Source organism: Sorex araneus, chromosome 1, assembly GCF_027595985.1.
Source record: "Sorex araneus isolate mSorAra2 chromosome 1, mSorAra2.pri, whole genome shotgun sequence".
Taxonomy (NCBI): Eukaryota; Metazoa; Chordata; class Mammalia; order Eulipotyphla; family Soricidae; genus Sorex; species Sorex araneus.
In genome coordinates, this window is record NC_073302.1 from 9,275,145 (window position 1) to 9,294,438 (window position 19,294).

The 19,294-nt window shown below is 40.8% G+C and overlaps 1 protein-coding gene and 1 non-coding gene across 4 annotated transcripts in view; both read left to right on the forward strand.

Moving 5' to 3' along the window:
* Positions 1 to 19,294, forward strand: part of RC3H2 (ring finger and CCCH-type domains 2) — a 60,422-nt gene that overhangs the window by 17,732 nt on the left and 23,396 nt on the right. For all 3 annotated transcript variants that reach the window (XM_055124610.1, XM_055124614.1, XM_055124622.1), the window contains exons 5-10: positions 8,858 to 9,033; positions 13,015 to 13,215; positions 13,658 to 13,790; positions 13,908 to 14,026; positions 15,800 to 15,912; positions 17,589 to 17,897. In XM_055124610.1, the coding sequence (XP_054980585.1) occupies positions 8,858 to 9,033; positions 13,015 to 13,215; positions 13,658 to 13,790; positions 13,908 to 14,026; positions 15,800 to 15,912; positions 17,589 to 17,897 (1,051 nt within the window). The remainder of the gene's footprint in view (positions 1 to 8,857; positions 9,034 to 13,014; positions 13,216 to 13,657; positions 13,791 to 13,907; positions 14,027 to 15,799; positions 15,913 to 17,588; positions 17,898 to 19,294) is intronic.
* LOC129401010 (small nucleolar RNA SNORD90) lies at positions 13,461 to 13,571 on the forward strand. The gene has a single exon (XR_008628039.1). It is a non-coding gene; the product is annotated as a small nucleolar RNA SNORD90 (small nucleolar RNA).

Genomic DNA, 19,294 nt, shown 5'->3' on the forward strand with positions numbered 1-19,294 from the left:
CCTCCTTTTTTTTTTTTTTTTAAATGGGGCCTACCCCAGGCAGTACTCCTGGAGTCTCAGAGTCATGCCTAGTGATGCTTTCCTTGGTAATGTGGGCCTGATGGTAGTCTGTTGCTTAGGTGCTAAGAGGGGCTAGTGGGGCTTGGGGATGGGTCTCATACAATTACCGGGATTGGACATGGGTGTGTGTGTGTTCATTCTATCAACTTGAGCTGTCTGGCCCTATGAATTTTTACTTTGACCCAACATTCTTCTAGTTGTTTTTTTTGGGTGGGGGAGGGCACATCACACCGTGCTCAGAGCTTTCCTGTTACTCTGCTCAGGAATCACTCCTGGCGGAGCGTGGGAATCTTATGCATTGCCCTGTGTCAAAGCCTGGCCAGCCTATGCAGGCAAGTGTCCTACCTGCTGTATTATTTCTCTGGTCCTAATCCAGTATTCTTGTTTTGGGGCCATACCCAGCTGTGCTCAGGGTTTATTCCTGGCTCAGGGAATCAGTCCTGGTGGGACCATATGGGATGCTGGGGATCAAACTCAGGTTAGCTTCATGTAAGGCCAAGCCCTACCTGTGTACTATCACTCTGGCCCTGACCCAGTATTTTTATTTTCTAGGACTCTTATTCGATAAAATAAAAAGTTATAGGGCATAAAGTACTAGAGCAGTCTTTGTAACCACAAACATCTGGAAGCAACCTAAAAGTGAATATGAATGTTAGATTTTATGAGTAGATTGGTTTAACAAATTGGCATATCCTTTTTGTTTTGTCCTATGCAACTCTTGAAAGCAGTGAGGATGATATATGCACAGATATTTGACATTGTATTTGAAAGACATTTTACTAAGGAGTGCCGGCTAGATATATTTAATTAAAAGTATAAGAATGGGAGATAGATACTTTGTTTTTCTGCATGATAGGAAATATGAAACAAGTAACAAGTTTATGTACAGGAGGAAGAAGGAGCCAGGAGAAAGCAGAGAGGAACAGGCTCTATGCCTCCATGAATGTGCCTTGTTTATGTCTTCATTTAACTTGATCTGTACGTTCTTGGGAACTTCTACTTCAAGTGAAATGATGTATAACTAAAATGAGCCAATTAATCTTCATAAAGAATAGTGGTAGAGGCTGGAGTGATAGCACAGCGGGTAGGGCATTTGCCTTGTATGCGGCCGACCTGGGTTCAATTCCCAGCCTCCCCGAGCACCTCCAGGAGTAATTCCTGAGTGCATGAGCCAGGAGTAACCTCTGTGTAATGTCGGGTGTGACCCAAAAAAGGAAAAAGAAAAAAGAGTAGAGATAGTCATATCATCATATCATACTTCTAGTCACAAGAAAATCACCAGACTTATGCAAAATGCTTTTAATCTTGAGCAATTATTTGTATTCCTTCATTGATTGTTTTTTATTCTCATATCTAGATAGACCCATGCTTAGATTCTCTTTAGACTTGACAGTTACCCTAACACGTATGGTACCTGGTATAAATCCTAATACACAGGCAGTGATCCTGAATTTTTTCCCCTTTAACCTGATAATGAAATGACTTTGAACAAAATGACATTATTTAAGATCTTGCACTTCGGAACCATTTTAATGTTCTATGTAATTTTTTAAATGTTTAGTGAAAAATAAATGTTGACAATTGAAATGAATAAACAAAACTGTATCTAAAACTAAAATTCCTAAATAACATGAAGTTGCTGATATATGTAGAAATGAATTATTTTCATGTGCTAAAATGGTTTTTATTTTTATATTAATAAAATATATTTTAATATATTTCTAATATATTCCTTTTGTTTATCAGTTACATTGTTTATACTCCTATTGGTAGTGTTACTTTGAAACTAAACTATTACAGATACATCATAGGAGAAAGTATATAGTCTACCAAGAACAAAAATATTCAAAATTCAAAGAAATTATACGTTTGAATATAAAAATCAATGCATGTAAAGAGCTTATAATTTTTAATTTTTTGCTTGAATTAGGTCACTCTTTATTTTGTTTGTTTTGTTTTTGGACCACATCCTGCTGTGCTCAGCACTTACTCTTTTTTCTTTTCTTTTCCTTTTTTTTTTTTTTTGGCTTTTTGAGTCCCACCCAGTGATGCTCAAGGGTTACTCCTGACTCTGCACTCAGGAATTACTCCTGTAAGGGTTCAGGAGTAACATGTATAGCATGCTGGGGATTGAACCCAGGTTGGCTGCCTGCAAGGCAAAAGCCCTATCTTTTGTACTCTTGCTCTGGCCTTCAGGACTTACTTTTGATTCTCTGCCCAGGGATCATTTCTGGCAGTGCTCAGGATATATGCAGAGCTGGGGATTGAACCTGGGTCAAGCAAATGTAAGGCAAGAGCTTTATCTTCTGTACTACAATATCTTTGATCCCAAGCTCACTTGTTTTTTTATTTTTCTAAAAATGTCTATCTGTTGAAAAGATTAGAAGAAGTGAACAGAAGGAAAGGGACAGATATAGAATGACTGCATTAATTTGTGGGATAATGAAAAAAAACAATAACAGTATGAAACTAATATCCAAGGCCAGGGAAAACAGGCCAGGAGGACTGGTCAGTGGTTAGTCAATGGTGTGGGATCTGGAGGGTAGTTAAGATAGAGGAGGATCCATTATGACAGTAGGAGTTGGAAGTGATCACGCTGGACAAGAACTGAATGCCATAGAGGCAGGCTGGAATGGGGAGTGGCTTGAAAGGGTGGGAGGGAAACTGAGGACACTGGTGCTGGAAAATTACACTGGTGAAGGGATGGGTGTTGGAACAGTGTATGACTGATCTGCAGTCATGAACAGTTTTGTAATGCTCTATCTCACGGTGATTCCATAATAATAATAATTTTTAAAAAACCAGCCTGAGTACCTAGATTATGCCTGTAATACCTTTTCTTTCTAAAATTTGACTGCTCAAAGACACTTTGAGCTTTTCTTGTTGTTATTTGTTCTGGGCCATACTTGGTAGTGTTCAGGGACTTTTTGTAGGTTTGTTTTGTTTTGTTTTCTTTAGCCACCATTAGCTGTGCTCAGGGCTTTCTCCTGACTCTGCTTCTGGTGTGGTTTGGGGACCCTATGTGGTACTGGGGACTGAACCCAGCTTGGGCCCGTGTAAAGCGAACGCCTTACCTGCTGCACGCTCTCTGGCCCAGGGGCTGTTTCTGATGTGCTTAGGAGTAAACCTGGTAGTATTCACGGACCGCTTTGGTGCCAGGTACCCAACCAGGTTTGGTGGCATGTGCCTTAGCCATTTCACTCTCTCTGGCCCCCGAGCAAGGCTTTTGGGGAAAATACTGTAATTCTAGAATTGGAAAATACCAAATGATTCCAAGGACTCTTTTGTGGTTTGGGATTATATCTGGCTGTGCTTAGGGGTTATAGTTAACATGGTACTCAGAGGGACATCTAGTGCCTTGATCAATCCTGTCATTCTTGCATACAGAGCACGCACTCCAGGCCCTTTTCTTTTCTTTTTTTTCTTTTTTAATTGAATCACCATGAGATCAGTTAAGGAGCTTTCAAGTTTAAGTCTCAGTCATACAATGATCAAACACCCATCCCTTCACCAGTGCATATGTTCCACCACCAAGAACCCCAGTATACACTCCATCCCACCCCCCACCCTGCCTGTTTGGTAGATTTTTACTTTATTCTCTCTTTACTTTGATTACATTCAATTTTCGACAGAAAACCCACTATTATTATTTGGAATTTTCCCCCAACAGACCTTGCCGAAAAGGCATCATTAGATAATTTGTTTTCTATTGCTGATAATGAAGAGCATATGATTTTGGATTTCTGGTATTTTAATAATTAAGTCCAGAGTTATTTCTGCCAGCAGCTGCTACATTCTGAGATTAGTTTGTGTGACTCTGGGATCATGGCCGCTCAGGAGCAGAGGAGCTGTTCGTGGGCAGGCGCTCGGGGTCTCATCTGGGCGGGGAGCAGGGCTGGTTCCGCCTCCCCCATCACGAGATTTCCCACGTGCCCCATTACTGCAAGCTCCTACCTCACTGTCCAGTTGGCTCTGAAAGATGGCGGTCGCCATGCTGCCTCAAAGAGGAAAAGGCCAAGGGACAAAAACCCTTCTCCTCCCGGGACAGCACAGGGCCGTAGCTTACTTCACAGTCCAGGAGCATTTCTGCCAGCAGCCACTTCATTCCGAGATTGGTTTGTGTGCCTCTGGGATCATGGCTCCAGGACCTTTTCACTACCTTCCTGGCCCCAATCCTTGCCAGAAAGTACAAAAGTTACCTGAGACCACTGGAAGGCTCTATATAATAATGTGAAGTTAAAAGTTAATCCACTGGACATAGAGCAATTTGAACATCCCAAGGAAGCATTAGAATAAATTAATTTAAAAAGTTTATCAGTTTTGAGTTACATTTCAAGAAAGTTAACTGATTATCTTTGTTTTGTATTGTTTTGAGGCACAGCAGGCAGAGGTCAGGGTTCACTCCTGGTTATCCTCAAGTGCCAAGAATCAAACTGGGTCAGCTAAATGCAAGGCAAACGCTTCAACTTCTGTACTTTGTCTCTTGCCCTAATTGCTTATCTTTGGCAATTTCTAAGGCCACCACACATAATTCTACAGATCGCAAAAGGGCTAGAAAAAAAATTTTTTTTAAGCATGTGTATATGTGTATGTGTATATGTATATACACACACATATATATATATTTGCAAATTTTAAAGGACAGTTACTTAGGATATTTACTGAATTTACGTTGCTCTTTCAGCAGAATTTCATCCAGTAAATTTCAGGAAAATGTTTGACAGAGAAATCTCCAGCTTCAAATGACTCAATGAATCTAGGCAAGAATTATTAGTTGCTATAGAAAAAATAGGATGACCACAGAATATATTTAAGAAAATTTTTGTTTTATTTTTATTCCTTTGGGGGGGTGTGTTGGGGCCATACCAGGTGGTGCTCAGGGCTTACTCTGGGCTCTGCACTCAGGGATCACACCTGGCTGGGCTGAGGGGGCCTATATGTAGTGCCAGGGGTTGGCCCCAGGTCGGCTCTATGCAAGGCTAGCACTCTACTACTGTACTATCTCTCCGGCCCTTGCTTTTATTTATTTTTATTATGTTTGCTTTGGGGCCACACCTCGTGGTGCTCAGGTTTTACCCTTGACTCTGTGCTCAGGGATCACTCCTGGTGGTGCTTAACCAGAGCATAAGTGGCACCGGTTCAGACCTGGGTGGGTTACGTGCAAAGCCAACTCTCTTTTCGGCCAGAATATTTTGATTTCACTAGGGAAAGAAAATAACACTTAACTTTTTTGGGAAATTTGGAGTAAATCGTCATCAAAATAAGTTCTAATCCATAATGCCAGGCATCAAATCCACAAACAGCCACATGCAAGGCAAATGCCCTCACTGCTGTACTATTTCTCCAGCCCAAACTGAAAAAAAAGTTAAGTGAAAGAAGTCAGAGATGACATATTCTGTGATTACACTTACATGAAATACCCACAGAAGTAAATCCCTAGGGTCAGACACCAGGCTAGTAGGTACAGAGGCTGAGCTGAAGACCATGGGGGGTGAAGGATTCCTGGCTATAGGATTTCTTTGAAGTGATTATCATGGTCTTAGAACTACGTAGAGTAGATGGTTGTGTATGAGCTATATACCTTAAATGGTAATTTTATGTTTTCTGAACTTTAGGCTTAATCCTGCCTAAAAAAGTACAGCTCCTCTCCCCCCTCTCCCCCATTATAGCCTCTAATTCTAAAATAACAAATTGCTTTTGTTTTGGGACAGGTTGTTTTTGTTTTGGGACCATACTTTTAATGGTACTTTTTCTGGAGTTGCTCAGTACTTTTTTAGTGGTACTCTGGGGTGGTTCCATTGGGATTAGACCTACAATCCGAGCCCACTGGGTCTCTCCCTGCCCCTTCTAAGTTAAGAGTTTAGTTGATTCACGGGTTGTAAGTCTTGGCCTCGTCACTTAAATTCTTGGGGTTTTAATATCTCCCTTTGAAAAGAGTTTGGTTTCTAAGCTAGATGATAGATTTCTTAGTTTTATTGTTTTCATCGAGAACCAGTGTTTGGGGGACCCTCTCAAGTAATGTGGGAGCCACTCCTGGTGGGCATGATAGTTTTGGTGTCCAGCACTGTGATATGGAGCTGTGTAGGGCCAGCGGGGTCGGGGAGCACTTGGGCTGCCCCCGTCAGTGCCTGGGAGACATGCAGTGCCAGGGATCAGGCTTGGAGCAGTGCACGTATTAGCACGCACTCTAGCTTTTTGAGCTACTTCCTTGGTCCTAAGACCAGTTTTTTTAATTTAATTTATCTATCATTGGACCAGGCTTGGTGGTGCTCAGGGTCTACTCCTGGCTCTGTGCTTAGTGGTCACTCCTGCCAGCACGTGGGGGACGGATAAGTGGTGCTGAGGGTTGAACTGGGGTCAGCCACATGAAAGGCACTTAACTCCTGTTCTGTCATAGTCAGTGTATTTTGACTTTATATTTGAAATTCTTAGAAATTTAATAAAAATTGCAAGGATAATACAGAAAATTTCTGTGTACTCTTTATCAGCGTTACTTGTTTTTATATTTCACTGTGTTATATTATTTGCTCTTTCTCTTTTATGAGTCATGAGAATAGGCTGTATTTTTTTCCCCACTCCTTTAATATTTCAGGGGCATTTTCTAAAAACAAGGGTACTCTCACAGTAGCAAAAGTACCTGCATAAAATCTAGAAATTTTTAACATTGTTGCAATACTGTGATCTACAATTTTGCCAATTTTTGTTTGTTTGTATGTCTTTTGTTTTTGTTTGGGGCCATGCCCAGTGATGCTTCCCGGTTACTCCTGGCTCTGCACTCAGAAATTACTCCTGGCAGTGTTCAGGGGACCAAATGAGATACCCAGAACTGAATTCAGGTCGTCTGCCTGAATTCAGGCCCTGAAATTTGCCAGTTATTCCAGAATCTTTCGTGATTTATTTTTCTTCTACTGTATGACTGACTCCAAGACCATTTATATATATCATGCCTCTTCATAGTTATTTTTTATTTTTATTTATTTATTTATTTGTTATTGATTCACCGTAAGGTACAGTAACCGCTTTCATGTTTGAGCTTCGATCATACAGTCGTCAAACACCCATCCCTTCCCCAGTGCACGTTTTCCACCACCAAAATCCCCAGTATTTCCCCCACCCCCCATTCCACACCTCCCCCTGCCTGTGTGGCAGACAATTTGCACAATGCTCTCTTACTCTCTTTCTCTACTTTAGTTACCTTCGATATTTCGAGACCCGTCCCGCCACCCCTCATACCTGCCGAAAAGGCAGTGCTAGACAGTGTGTTTTGTATTGCTTGTTACGGAGACAATATAATGTTGCGTGGCCTGAGAGTGGCTGAGTGAGAGTGGCTGCGCGCTCTGGGAATTCTAAAATTTTACTAATTAAGATCTGAAGAGATGGCTGGAGCAAGTTGCTCGGGTCCGAGGGTCGTTTGTGTGTCCTCTTCGTAGTTTTTAACCTGAAACCATTCCTCGACTTTTCTTTGTCTTTCCTAATGTCGGTTGTTGGTTTGTGTGTGTGTGTGTGTGTGTGTGTGTGTGTGTGTGTGTGTGTGTGCACGTGTGTGCGTGTGCACGTCTAGTGATGCTCCAGACTTTCTCTTGACTTTGCAGTCAGGGTTAACTCCTCACAGGGTTCAGGGTCCACATGGGATGAACTGGATTGTCTGCCTTCAAGGCACATGCTGTACCCACTGTATTCTCTCCGGCCCAGGCTCCCACATATGCAAGGTCTGGAGCTTCTCCATGGAGCCACATCCTTAGCCCCCTCTACGGGCCTGTGATTTTATAGGAATACCTTCGTTTGAGTTTGATGTTTCCTCTGATTAATTCAAGTTAAACTGTACATCATTGTTTTGAAAATTCGTAAGTTTATGCCTTCGGAAAGCGTTACATCCAGAGACTGATGAACTTTAAAATTATGTATAAATCAAAATGGTGACAGTTCTGTGCATAAGAAAGTATATAATGAAACTGTTGTATGTTGGGCCAGAGTGATAGTATAGCAGGTTAGGCACTTGCCTTGCACACAGCCAGCCCTGGTTTGTTCCCATAACTGGTCCCCTGAGCCCTGCTAGGAGTCAGCCCTGAGCACAGAGCCAGGAGTCAGCCCTGAACACAGTGGTTGTGGCTCAAAATCATTTGAAAGACTCCTTCATGTCTTATTTAGCCTCATAAGCTTTATAAATGAGGACTTTTTCCTCTAGCATCATTACCTACTTCATTATTTAATATGTGCAGAGAATATTTTAAATTCTTTTGATTATTTAAGTTCTATTATGTAAGGGTTTTTGGTTTTTTGGCCAGTAAAGGCATACCCATAGAGGGCATACCCAGTAGGGCTCGTAGCTTGTTCATGGCCATACGCTCAGGATTGACCCTGCCAGTGTTCATGGAACCATGTGAACTAGGGTCACGGTTGCTGCAGCCATATGCAAGACAAGTTCACCTTACCGCTTGAGATGTTTAGTCTGATGAGGGTTTGTTTTTTGTTCGTTTTTAATTCTATAGAGCAGGTGGTTTGGGGGCCTCACCTAGCAGAGCTCAGGAGTCTTCCTAGCAGCGCTCAGCGATTCTCTGCAAGCCCAGGGGTCTTACCAGTCTAGGCTGCGTGCAAGGCAATTAATTGCCTTAACCCCCGAACGGTCTCTCCAACCCCTTGGATGAATTTTTAAATAATCTGTTTTTGTGTGAAGTCTTTTTTTGCTAATTAATTGCATTTCTTACCTGTGAACTACAGTTAACTAATACTTGAAGTTTGTAGCAGACTTGATCTTCATGTTCCTCATTTATCTTGAATTTATGCTCCCTACTTCTAGCTATGCAAGAAGAGGCCTTGAAGTTGGTGTTGCTGGCATTAGAAGATGGTTCTGCTCTCTCAAGGAAAGTTCTGGTACTTTTTGTTGTACAAAGACTAGAACCAAGATTTCCTCAGGCATCAAAAACAAGTATTGGTCATGTTGTGCAACTACTGTATCGAGCTTCTTGTTTTAAGGTAAGTAGTATGCAAGTTACCATCTGGAAATTGTATGCTTGTATATGAAACAAAGGCTTCCTGGAAAGGGTCTTACCTGGTCCAGATTCGGCCTCAGAATTGCCGAATGTTTATTGAGCTTGAAATGAATCCTTTTATTTTTTTTCCCTTCTGTGTTGATTGATTACATCTGTGGTTCTAACTTATTGGGAATATGGACTCCTATGTGACAGTGTCTCACACAAAACAACTTAAGGAACAGTTTGGTGATGTTGACTCTTTGAGTCACCAAAGTAGACTAAAAAAAACCAAACAATTTCTCTCTATTTACCCTTTTAAAAATGACCTTGGAAGGCTGGAGAGACAGTACAGGGTGAAGGCAGTCGTCTTACATGCTGCTGACCCTTGTTCGATTCCTGTCACTGCAGAGTGCCTCTAGCACTGATAGAAATGACCCCTGAGCACTTAGTCCGAAATGGCTCCAGAGTTCTGCTGGGTGTGGCTCAGCACTCCCCCAAAAGTGATTTGGGAACTTGATTGAAACTTCACAAATATGAAATTATTATTATTTTTTAATATATTCTTTTAGTGAATCACCATATGGAAAGTTACAAAGCTTTCAGGTTTAAATCTCAGTTATACAATGCTCGAACACACATCAGTGCACATATCCACCACCAAGAATCACAGTATACCTCCCCCCATCCCCCCTGAAATTATTTTAAATGTCCCATTATTTTTGTAGTCAGTCCTCTGCAGTGATTAGCTTTTAATCAGATTAAAATTTTAATATGATTAATAGCTATATATTGTTTTCACTGTATCACTGTCATCCTGTTGTTCATTGATTTACTCAAGCGGGCACCAGTAATGTCTGCCTCCCTCCCAGCCCTGAGATTTTAGCAGCTTCTCCTTACTCGTCTTAATCGATGATTGGAGGCTCTTTCAGGGTCAGGGAAATGAGATGTATCATTACTGCTTTTGGCATATCGAATATGCCACAGGTAGCTTGCCAGGTTCTGCCCATGTAGGCGGGATACTCTCGGTAGCTTGCCAGGCTCTCCGAGAAGTGTATATGTGTATATATATAAAGTGGCCTGGAGCCTGGCGGCAGTTGGGTAGTGGAGGTCGGCTGCCGGGGCTGGGTCCCGTCGGACGGAGAGGGTTCTCACCCACCTCGCTCTGGGACACCCCAAGTGAAAACAGCCTAGCGCGGAGTCCCATATATTGTTTTTGGGGCAATCAGTGTTTGAAAGTTTTAGGTAAGCACTCCAGTCTCTTATTTAGGTATTTAGGTTTTTTTTCAAATGCCTAAAATTTTTTTGTTTTTTTTTTCTTTTTTTCTTTTTTATTGTTTGGTTGGTTGAAGAGTCAGGCAAGAAGCCCAAGATAATAAAAAATGTAGTTTTGTGTTTTATTTGTCTAGAGGATAGTAGCAAGTATTGAGAGAAGGGGAAAATTGGGTGAATCCTTACAGTTCCTTTATACTACAAAGGTACAGGTTGCCAACTGTGGTTAGAGAAATGTTCAAGGATTTGGAAGCAAAAGCCCAATTGGAATCTCTGAATATAAGACATCTACATTTAAAACCAAAGCTTATTTGTTCTGGTTTTATAGTCCCAATAGTAAAAGTAGTGCAGATAGAAGATGGGTTTTGAGTAGATTGCTTAATTTGAGATAGCAAGAAATTATGGACTATAATATTGGCATATTAAATACACCACGGGTAGCTTGCCATGGTCCCATCTGCCACATTTTTATTCATTCCTCTTTCATTGGGCACTTGTTTCATTTCCACATCTTAGCAATTGTACCCAACAATTGTAACTATTCGGTGAACATACGTGTACATTATATCTTTTCAGATTGTTTTTCTATTACTCTAGATTCCTAGGAGTGATTGCTAGCTCATATGATAGTTTTATTTTTAATATTTTGACAAACTTTCATACTTTATCCATAAACTGGATCAGTTTACATTCCCCCTACAGTATTGGATGGTTTCTATTTCTCTATACAACCTCCAAAACTGGTTTCTTGTCTCTTACAGGCCATTCTTTTAGGTGTGAGGTGATAACACATTGATGTTTTGATTTGCATTTCCCTGATAATCAGTGATAAATAAGCAGTTTTCATGTCCTATTGTCCATCTGTCTGTCTCTTTTGGTGAAGTGTCTGTGTACTGAGGCATGGGGGTGGTGACTGGGAGGGATAACATCTGGAGTAGTGCTGGGGTCACTCCAGGCAGTGCTTGGGGAGGACCATACAGTGCTGTGTCAGGGACCAAACCTGGGCTCCTGCGTGCAAAGCATGCACTCCAGCTTTTGAGTCACTTCCTGGCCCTTCCCATCATTTGATGCTTTGGTTTTTATCATTGGTTTTCTTCAGTACTTGATGTATTTTGGATAGTAACCCTTTGTCAGTTGTATAATGTGTATTTTCTCTCGCTTAGTAGGATATTTTCTTTTAATTTTTGTTGTTGTTTTGGAGCCACACCCAACTGTGTTCAGGACTTACTCCTGGCTCTGTACTCCGTGGCCACTCTTGGTGGTGCTTGGGGGTCAGTATATGGTGCCAGGATTAGAATCCAGGTTTGCTGTGTGCAAAGGCAAGGTGTCACCTACTGTTTTGTCACTCTGGCCTTACTTGTTTTATTGACAGTTTTTTTATACAGGAATACTTAGTTTTATATAATCTCATTTATTTATTTTTGCTGTTATTTCTGTTACCTTGGAATCAAATCCAGAAGTCAAATCAAGGATGCCCTACAGGTGAAGCACGTGTTCTGCCACTGAGTAGTATCCCTGTCCTGGAAAATGTAGTAATTTATTTTCAGATTTTTGGGCCACACTTGGCAGTGATTAGGATTTACTCCTTCTGTTCTAAGGGATCACTCCCAGTGAGGCTGGGGAACCGTATGTAATGTTGGGAATTGAACCTGGATTGACTCACTGCAGGGAAAATGCCTTTCCTGCTGAGCTCTCTCTCTGCTCCCTGGAACATTTCTTATTCAGCATGCTTTTCCGGTACTTGGACTGTTCATGTAATGTCTCTGCTTACAGGTCCCCAGTTCTGGGGCCAGAGAGTAAGTACAAGGGTTAGGCAGCTTGCAAGCGGCTGACCCTGGTTCAGTCCCAGGCACCTCATTTGGTCCACTTAGCACCAGCATGAGTGACTCTTGAGCACCACAAAGTGTGTTCTCCCAAACCCTTCAGTAAAGTCCTTTTCTTTCAAGGTATTCAAGTTTCTCACCATAGTGTCCAAGGCCTTCTATTGTTGGTCCCTTTATACCTTATTAAGACTTCATTCATGTAGCTGCAGCCTTCAGCTAGGAGAAGCCTTCTCTGCTATCCCTTTCCTCTTTGTCAGATTTAATTGCTTTATTAGAGCCCGAGAGTAGTGCTTAAAGTATACTTTTCTGTTTATAAGAGTTTCCAACCAGTTGCTTAGCTCATTGAAGAAAGGCAGCTGTGTGTATTGAGTTAAGGTTTTTGTTTTGGGTTCACATCATGGTGCTTAGGGCTTACTCCTGCCTCTGCACTCAGAGGGACTTGGGGGACCACATGGGGTACCAGAGATTGAACCCAGGTCAGCAGCGGCAAGGCAAGTTCCTTACTCACTATGTTGTCACCCCGAGCCCCTGTGCTTTGAGTTATGTTAGTTATATTTTATTCCAAAATGTAGTGCCAGAGAGATTGTACTGCAGATGGTGCTTGCCTTGCAAGTGGCCTGCCCTTGTTGATCCGTGAGACTGGAGATGGTCTCCCAGACTTTACCAGGAGAGATTCCAGAGCACACAGCCGGGTGTGGCCCCAGAATCCCAACTCCTCAGTTCCCCCTGCAAAAAAAAATAAAAAGAATTTGTGGTTAGGACATGGCATTATTTTCTTGGCATGATATATTTAGTAGGTCCTCTACCATATGACTTCCAAAATTGGTTGAAGGGAGAGATAATTGAAGACCATTTCTGATGGCTTTAAATTTTACTTCTCTATTTTGTAGGTCACCAAAAGGGATGAAGATTCTTCTCTGATGCAGCTAAAGGAGGAATTTCGAAGTTATGAGGCATTACGCAGAGAACATGATGCCCAGATTGTTCATATTGCTATGGAAGCAGGACTCCGCATTTCACCTGAACAGTGGTCCTCACTTCTTTATGGTGACCTGGCACATAAATCACACATGCAGTCTATCATTGATAAGGTCTGTGACATTTGAGATGTGAATTTTGTACCATTGTTCTTGTTGAAAAATACTGAAATCTTCAAAAGAGACTCACACCATCAGTTGGATATGCCTAATTTTAAATAGTAGATCTCTTTTGAATTATCATTCCTTTTTTAATGTTCAAAAGGAGCTATGGAAAGTAATAAGGAAGCAAATTAGCATGAAAGCTGAACTGTCCCTCAAAGTTTGTCACTGACCCCAAAATAGCTAATGAAGCCTGTAAATAAGTTTTTAAAGTGTCTAATGATGAATTTCATAGGGCAGATTCTGAGATGAAAATTGAATTCATCACTGATACTTGTACTGTGAAATCTGAAGACACTTAAAAACCTGTTTAATGTGCTGACTAAATAAAAGTATTTGAGTATACAGGAGTAATGAGAACCAGAGTGAAACCATTCTGTTTTCTGTTTATTAGCTGCAATCTCCAGAATCATTTGCAAAGAGTGTCCAGGAATTGACAATTGTTTTGCAACGGACAGGTGACCCAGCTAACTTAAATAGACTGAGGCCTCATTTAGAACTTCTTGCAAATATAGACCCTAATCCAGGTATGTGGGAAAATGCCCAATTGATTATACTTTTTTCTATCTTTGAGAGATATAAGAGAAGTAACTGGTGACATATTCTTCTTCTCCTTCCCATTTCTTTGGCACCTTATATTGTAGATGCTGTTTCACCAACTTGGGAGCAGCTAGAGAATGCGATGGTAGCTGTTAAAACAGTGGTTCATGGCCTTGTGGATTTCATACAGAATTACAGTAGAAAAGGCCATGAAACACCTCAGGTAAGCATATTTATTGAAGTTCTGATTACTCTTGCCTCTTAAAGGTTCTTTCACAACTCTTTTTTTTTCTATTTGCAGCATCTTAATAGGTTTTTTTTGTTTAATAGATGCCTTATGTAACTCTGATCTCAAGTTTTTAATTCTTTCTGTTCTTTTTGGAAGAAACTCAAGATGTGGTATATCTGATAAATAATTTATAGCACAGAAAATTTAGAGAGTCTCTTGAATATGAATATTCTCTCGACTTTGAATTAGTTTACTGTTTTTGACATAGTATAAGATCATCGATTCCTTCCAAACTTTTTTGCAAAATTTTTTTTTTCTATTTTGAGCCACATCTGACAGTGCGTAGAGATTGTTTGGTGCCTGGGGGACCATGTGGTGCTCAAGATTGAGCCTGCAGTTTTTGAGCTGTCTTTCTGAGTCCTCCCATCCATGTCTAACTTCTTTCGTGTTGTGGGAAAATTATTACTTTTGTTGTTCATTGTTTTTATACAGTGTTATTCCTACAAACTGATGTGCAAATGAGTTTCATTTATTTTTCTGTTGCTGAGTCTAGTTTTTTGAGCTGCACCCAGTGGTCTCGGGAGCTCTTTCAGACTGGTTGCTTGGGGTCATAACTACTAGTATTCAGGGACCATTCACTGCCAGAGACTGGACCCACCAACTAAACATGCACTGTTAACTATGCATGTCTTTACATGGTTGGAACTTGAATCTTTAAAATACTTTCAGTGTTTTTTTTTTCCTTTTAAGGGAAGAGGGTTTAGTTCACACAGCAGTGCTTTGAGGCTACTTCCAACTTCAAAGTGGGGGTTCTTCCTATTGGTGTTTGGGGAACAAATCAGTCTTTTTACATGCAAAAAACTGAATCAAGCTTATCGATTTTATTTAACGTTTGAATCTTGGATTCACATCTTGTGGTGCTCAGGGGCTACTGCCGGCCCAATACTCTGGAGTTACTCGTAGTTTGGGACAGGCTGGTATTGACAATCAAACCCAGGTCTTCAACATGCAAAACACGTGCTTAGCCAGTTAAGCTCTCTTTCCTTTATGATCCTTTAAAGTGCTTTTAAAAATTGTTGGTTGGTGGTTTCATGATTTTGTTTTTGGGGTTTGGGGCCACAACCAGTTGTGTTCTGAAACTATTCCTTGCTCTGCTCAGGAGCGACCCCTAGTGGTGCTCAGGTTTGTATTACACGTGGTACCAAATGTTAAACCAGGGTCTAGTGCATGCAAGGCAAGCATCTCATCTGGCCAATTTGATGTGATTTTTAAGACAGTAAAGAATTGATGGAAAAATTTTCTGTGTTTTGCAGACATTGTTATTCCCTATTAAATAGATTGACATGACATTTGAACTAGTTTTATATAAAAATCTTCAGAACATGGGTCTAAATTACCATTGCAGGATTATGCCTTGTGAGTTCTAACAGGAAACAATGGAGTGGTAATTATGTCAGCTAGAGAATCATCTACCTTGGGCTGGAAAGCTAGTACAGTGGGTAGGGCACTTACCTTCCATGCAGCCTACCCAGGTTTGGTCCCTTGTGCCACAAATGGTACAGGCACCACCAGGACTGGTCCCTGAACACAGAGCCAGGAGCAAGGCCTGAGTACTGTGAGGTATAGCTCAAGCCTCCACGCCCCCCAAATTAAAACTTAGTTTGCTTATATGAAAAAGAAAAATATGACAATAAAAATTTTTAAGTTCCAAGAGTTAATAACAATTGTAATCTTCAGTTTTCCATGATTTCTTATTTCTTTATGTAGCCTCAGCCAAACAGCAAATATAAAACTAGCATGTGCCGAGATCTGCGACAGCAAGGAGGGTGTCCACGAGGAACAAATTGTACTTTTGCCCATTCTCAGGAAGAACTTGAAAAGTAAGTTATGGGAATTCGAATTTATATTCGTTTAATTGTTTAAGAGTCTCACTGTTAGTACTTTATTTTTGCCTATCAGAGCAATCTTACAGATATGTGAACTTTTTTTTTTTTTTTGGAGACTGGAAAGCAAGGATGCACTGGATATTTTGTACAAAAACCTTGATGTGAAGAAGGAAAAGCAGGTTTCAGAGAGCCTGTTAAGGAAAGCACAGATCCCCCCACTCATGCCACTTAATTTCCTTTCTAAAATATGTCTCTTTCAGCCTCTTCTTCACTAAGTAATTATTGCTTCCCAGTATATATACAGCAATATTTATAAACTGGCTATAACATACATATATATGTATATATATGCGTCTCCTCTTTCATGCAGTTTGATCTGGAAACTCCTGTCTTACTGGGTTTCATCTGAGGTTTTTGTTTGTTTGTTTGTTTTTGCTCCTGACCTGCACTTAGAATTACTCTTGGCAATGTTTGGGGGACCTAATGGGATATACGGGGGGGATCGAACCCGGTTTGGCCACATGTAGGACTAGCACTGCACCCGCTGTACCCTACTGTCACTCCAGCCCCTTCACTTGAGTTTTATTGCATTACTTTTATTGAGTTACTGCATTTTGCATATTTGAGTATGTGTGAAAGAGAAAGAGGAGGAATGACAATGAAGCTGTTGATAGATACTGAAGGACCAAAAAGAAAACTATTATTAGGATAGGCATTGCTAGCACTGTTTATACCTAACTGTTCTTTGATTATATATAACATTGATATCAGACTAATTTAGTAATATGTAATGATGACTCCCAAATGTGCATAGTCATGTTTCTGTTCATGTAACACAGTTATTCACCACTTTGAAATAGTGGTAGGGATGGTAACCAGTACTCAAAATGAAATTTTGTTGTTTAAGTAGGAATATTTTCTTTTATGGAATCCAGATCAAATTGTTTACTGTATTATATGTAGTATTATATATGACCCAAAATTTAATATCAGAAATGTTTAATAAAGATATATTTCTACTTTAGTTATAAAACAATCAAAATATATAATAGTAGATTTCTATTTTTGGTGTAGTACTGGCTTAAACTTGAGTTTGGAGGCACAGGGAGAGTGTCCAGAGGGTTAGTGTGCATGGGTTTGCATGCATGGGGGTTGAACCAGGGTTGGCCACATGCACGGAAACACCTTACCCACTATACTATTGCTCTGACTCCTATGTTCCAATTTTTTTTTTTGGGGGGGGGGTTTGGGTCACACCAAGCGATGCACAGGGGTTACTCCTGGCTCATGCACTCAGGAATTACTCCTGGCTGTGCTCGGGGGACCATATGGGATGCTGGGATTCGAACCCGGGTCGGCCTCATGCAAGGCAAACACCCTACCTACTGTGCTATTTCTCCAGCCCCCTATATTCCAATTTTTTAAAAAACCTTTTTCCATGCCCCTAACAGCATTCTTTGTGCTTTGTTTTATTGTGTCTTCATATGTAGATGTATGTATATATGTGTGTTAATGATATATTTTCATGTGATAACAGTTACAGACTCATTTGATATTTAGCTAAATGAATTTTTTCAAACCATATACTTAAAAAATGTTTTACAACTGCCTATTTATTAAATACAAGGTTTAGTGAAATATTCACCAGTTTGTTGATTGTTTTGAAACAGGTATCGATTAAGGAACAAAAAGATCAATGCGACTGTAAGAACATTTCCTCTTCTAAATAAAGTTGGTGTAAACAGCACTGTTACAACCACAGCCGGAAATGTCATTTCTGTCATAGGAAGTGCTGAAACAACGGGGAAAATGGTTCCAAGTACAAACGGAATTTCAAATGCAGAAAGCAGTGTTCCCCAGCTAATCCCACGTAGTGCTGACAGCTCACTCAGAGCTCTGGAGACTGTGAAGAAAGTGGGGAAGGTTGGCACTAACGGCCAGAATGCCGCCGGGCCTTCTGCAGAGTCTGGGACTGAAAAGTGAGTATCGGGAAAACTGCTGAGAAGAGTCTTTTAGGCTGTTTAAGAAATGTGTGCGTATCGTTTATCTTAAGGAAAATCAGGGGCCCGGAGAAGATAGTACAGTGGGTAGGGTACTTGCCTTGCACGCTCCTGACCCAGATTTGATCCCCGGCACCCCTTTGGCCTCTCTAACATAGCCAGGGGTGGCCCAAACAACCCTCTTTACTCCCCAATCCCAATATCCAGAAAGCCATTATTCAAGGGTTTTGTAATTTTTTTTCCCAGAAAATTGTATGTACTTGAAAAAGCATTAATGGCTAAAAATTTAAGTTCTAGTCCTAGTTCTATAATTGAATTTCTCTGAGAAACCCTAAATTGTGTGTTACTCAGCTGTAAAACAAAAAAGATTTACAGATATGTCAGAATTGGATTTTTCCACTTAAACTTTTGGAGTCAGGAGAAGAGGTGTCAAAGGAGTGAATTAACCGTGAGCAGGTGAGATGCTTGGGTCTCCATCCCTCATTTTAGTTAGTGTAGTTTAACCTTTTAGATTCTCTAGAGATGTAGTGTGAGAGGAGTATTTGGAGCCTAACTCTCTTGGTTAATATTTTGGCTCACTGTTTCACGTTTTTTTTTCTTTCCTTTTTTTATTTTGATTTTGAAAAGGCCTCACCCAGCAGTACTCTGGGCTTACTCCTGGCTCTTTGTTGAGGGATCACTCTTGGCAGGCTCAAGGGACTGTCTGGGGTGCTGGGATCAAACTCAGGCGGGCCATGTGCAAGGCAGGTGTCTTCACAGCGGTGCTATTATTTCAGCCCCCTGGCTCCCTAGTTCTTAACTGTTCCACCCTGCGCTACTTTATTCAACTATAAAATCGTTATCATGATAGTACTTTATATGTTGGTTGCAAGAATTAAATGAACTATACTGCTAACTGCTTTGAACAGTGCCTACCACTAGTATTTAATTAATATGTTTGTTATGAAATAACTTTTTTAGTTTTGATGTTAGCATAGTATGTTTTAAATTTGGGGGGCTTGGGGCCACACCCACCTTATGCTTAGGGTTTACACCTGGCTCTGTGCTCAGGATCACTCCTGGCAGAATTCAGGGGATCCCATCCGGGGCTGGGTGGGGTCCGGGATCAAACCCAGGCTGGCCACATGCAGTGTCGGTGCCCCACCCCTGGCACGATCTGTCTCACCCCCCATAGTGTTTCACTCAACAAAAGGGTGTTGGTGTTTTAAAACATTAAAGGTGATCTAAATATTTTCCTTTTCATGTTAAAGGGAGATTTAAAAAAAAGCACTGAGGTCTACCACAACAGACTGGTTTAGCAGATATTTATGTCTGTGTAATTGTTAAAATGTGGAAAACAGATAAGGAACTGTGAATGGAAGTTAATGTGCTGATTT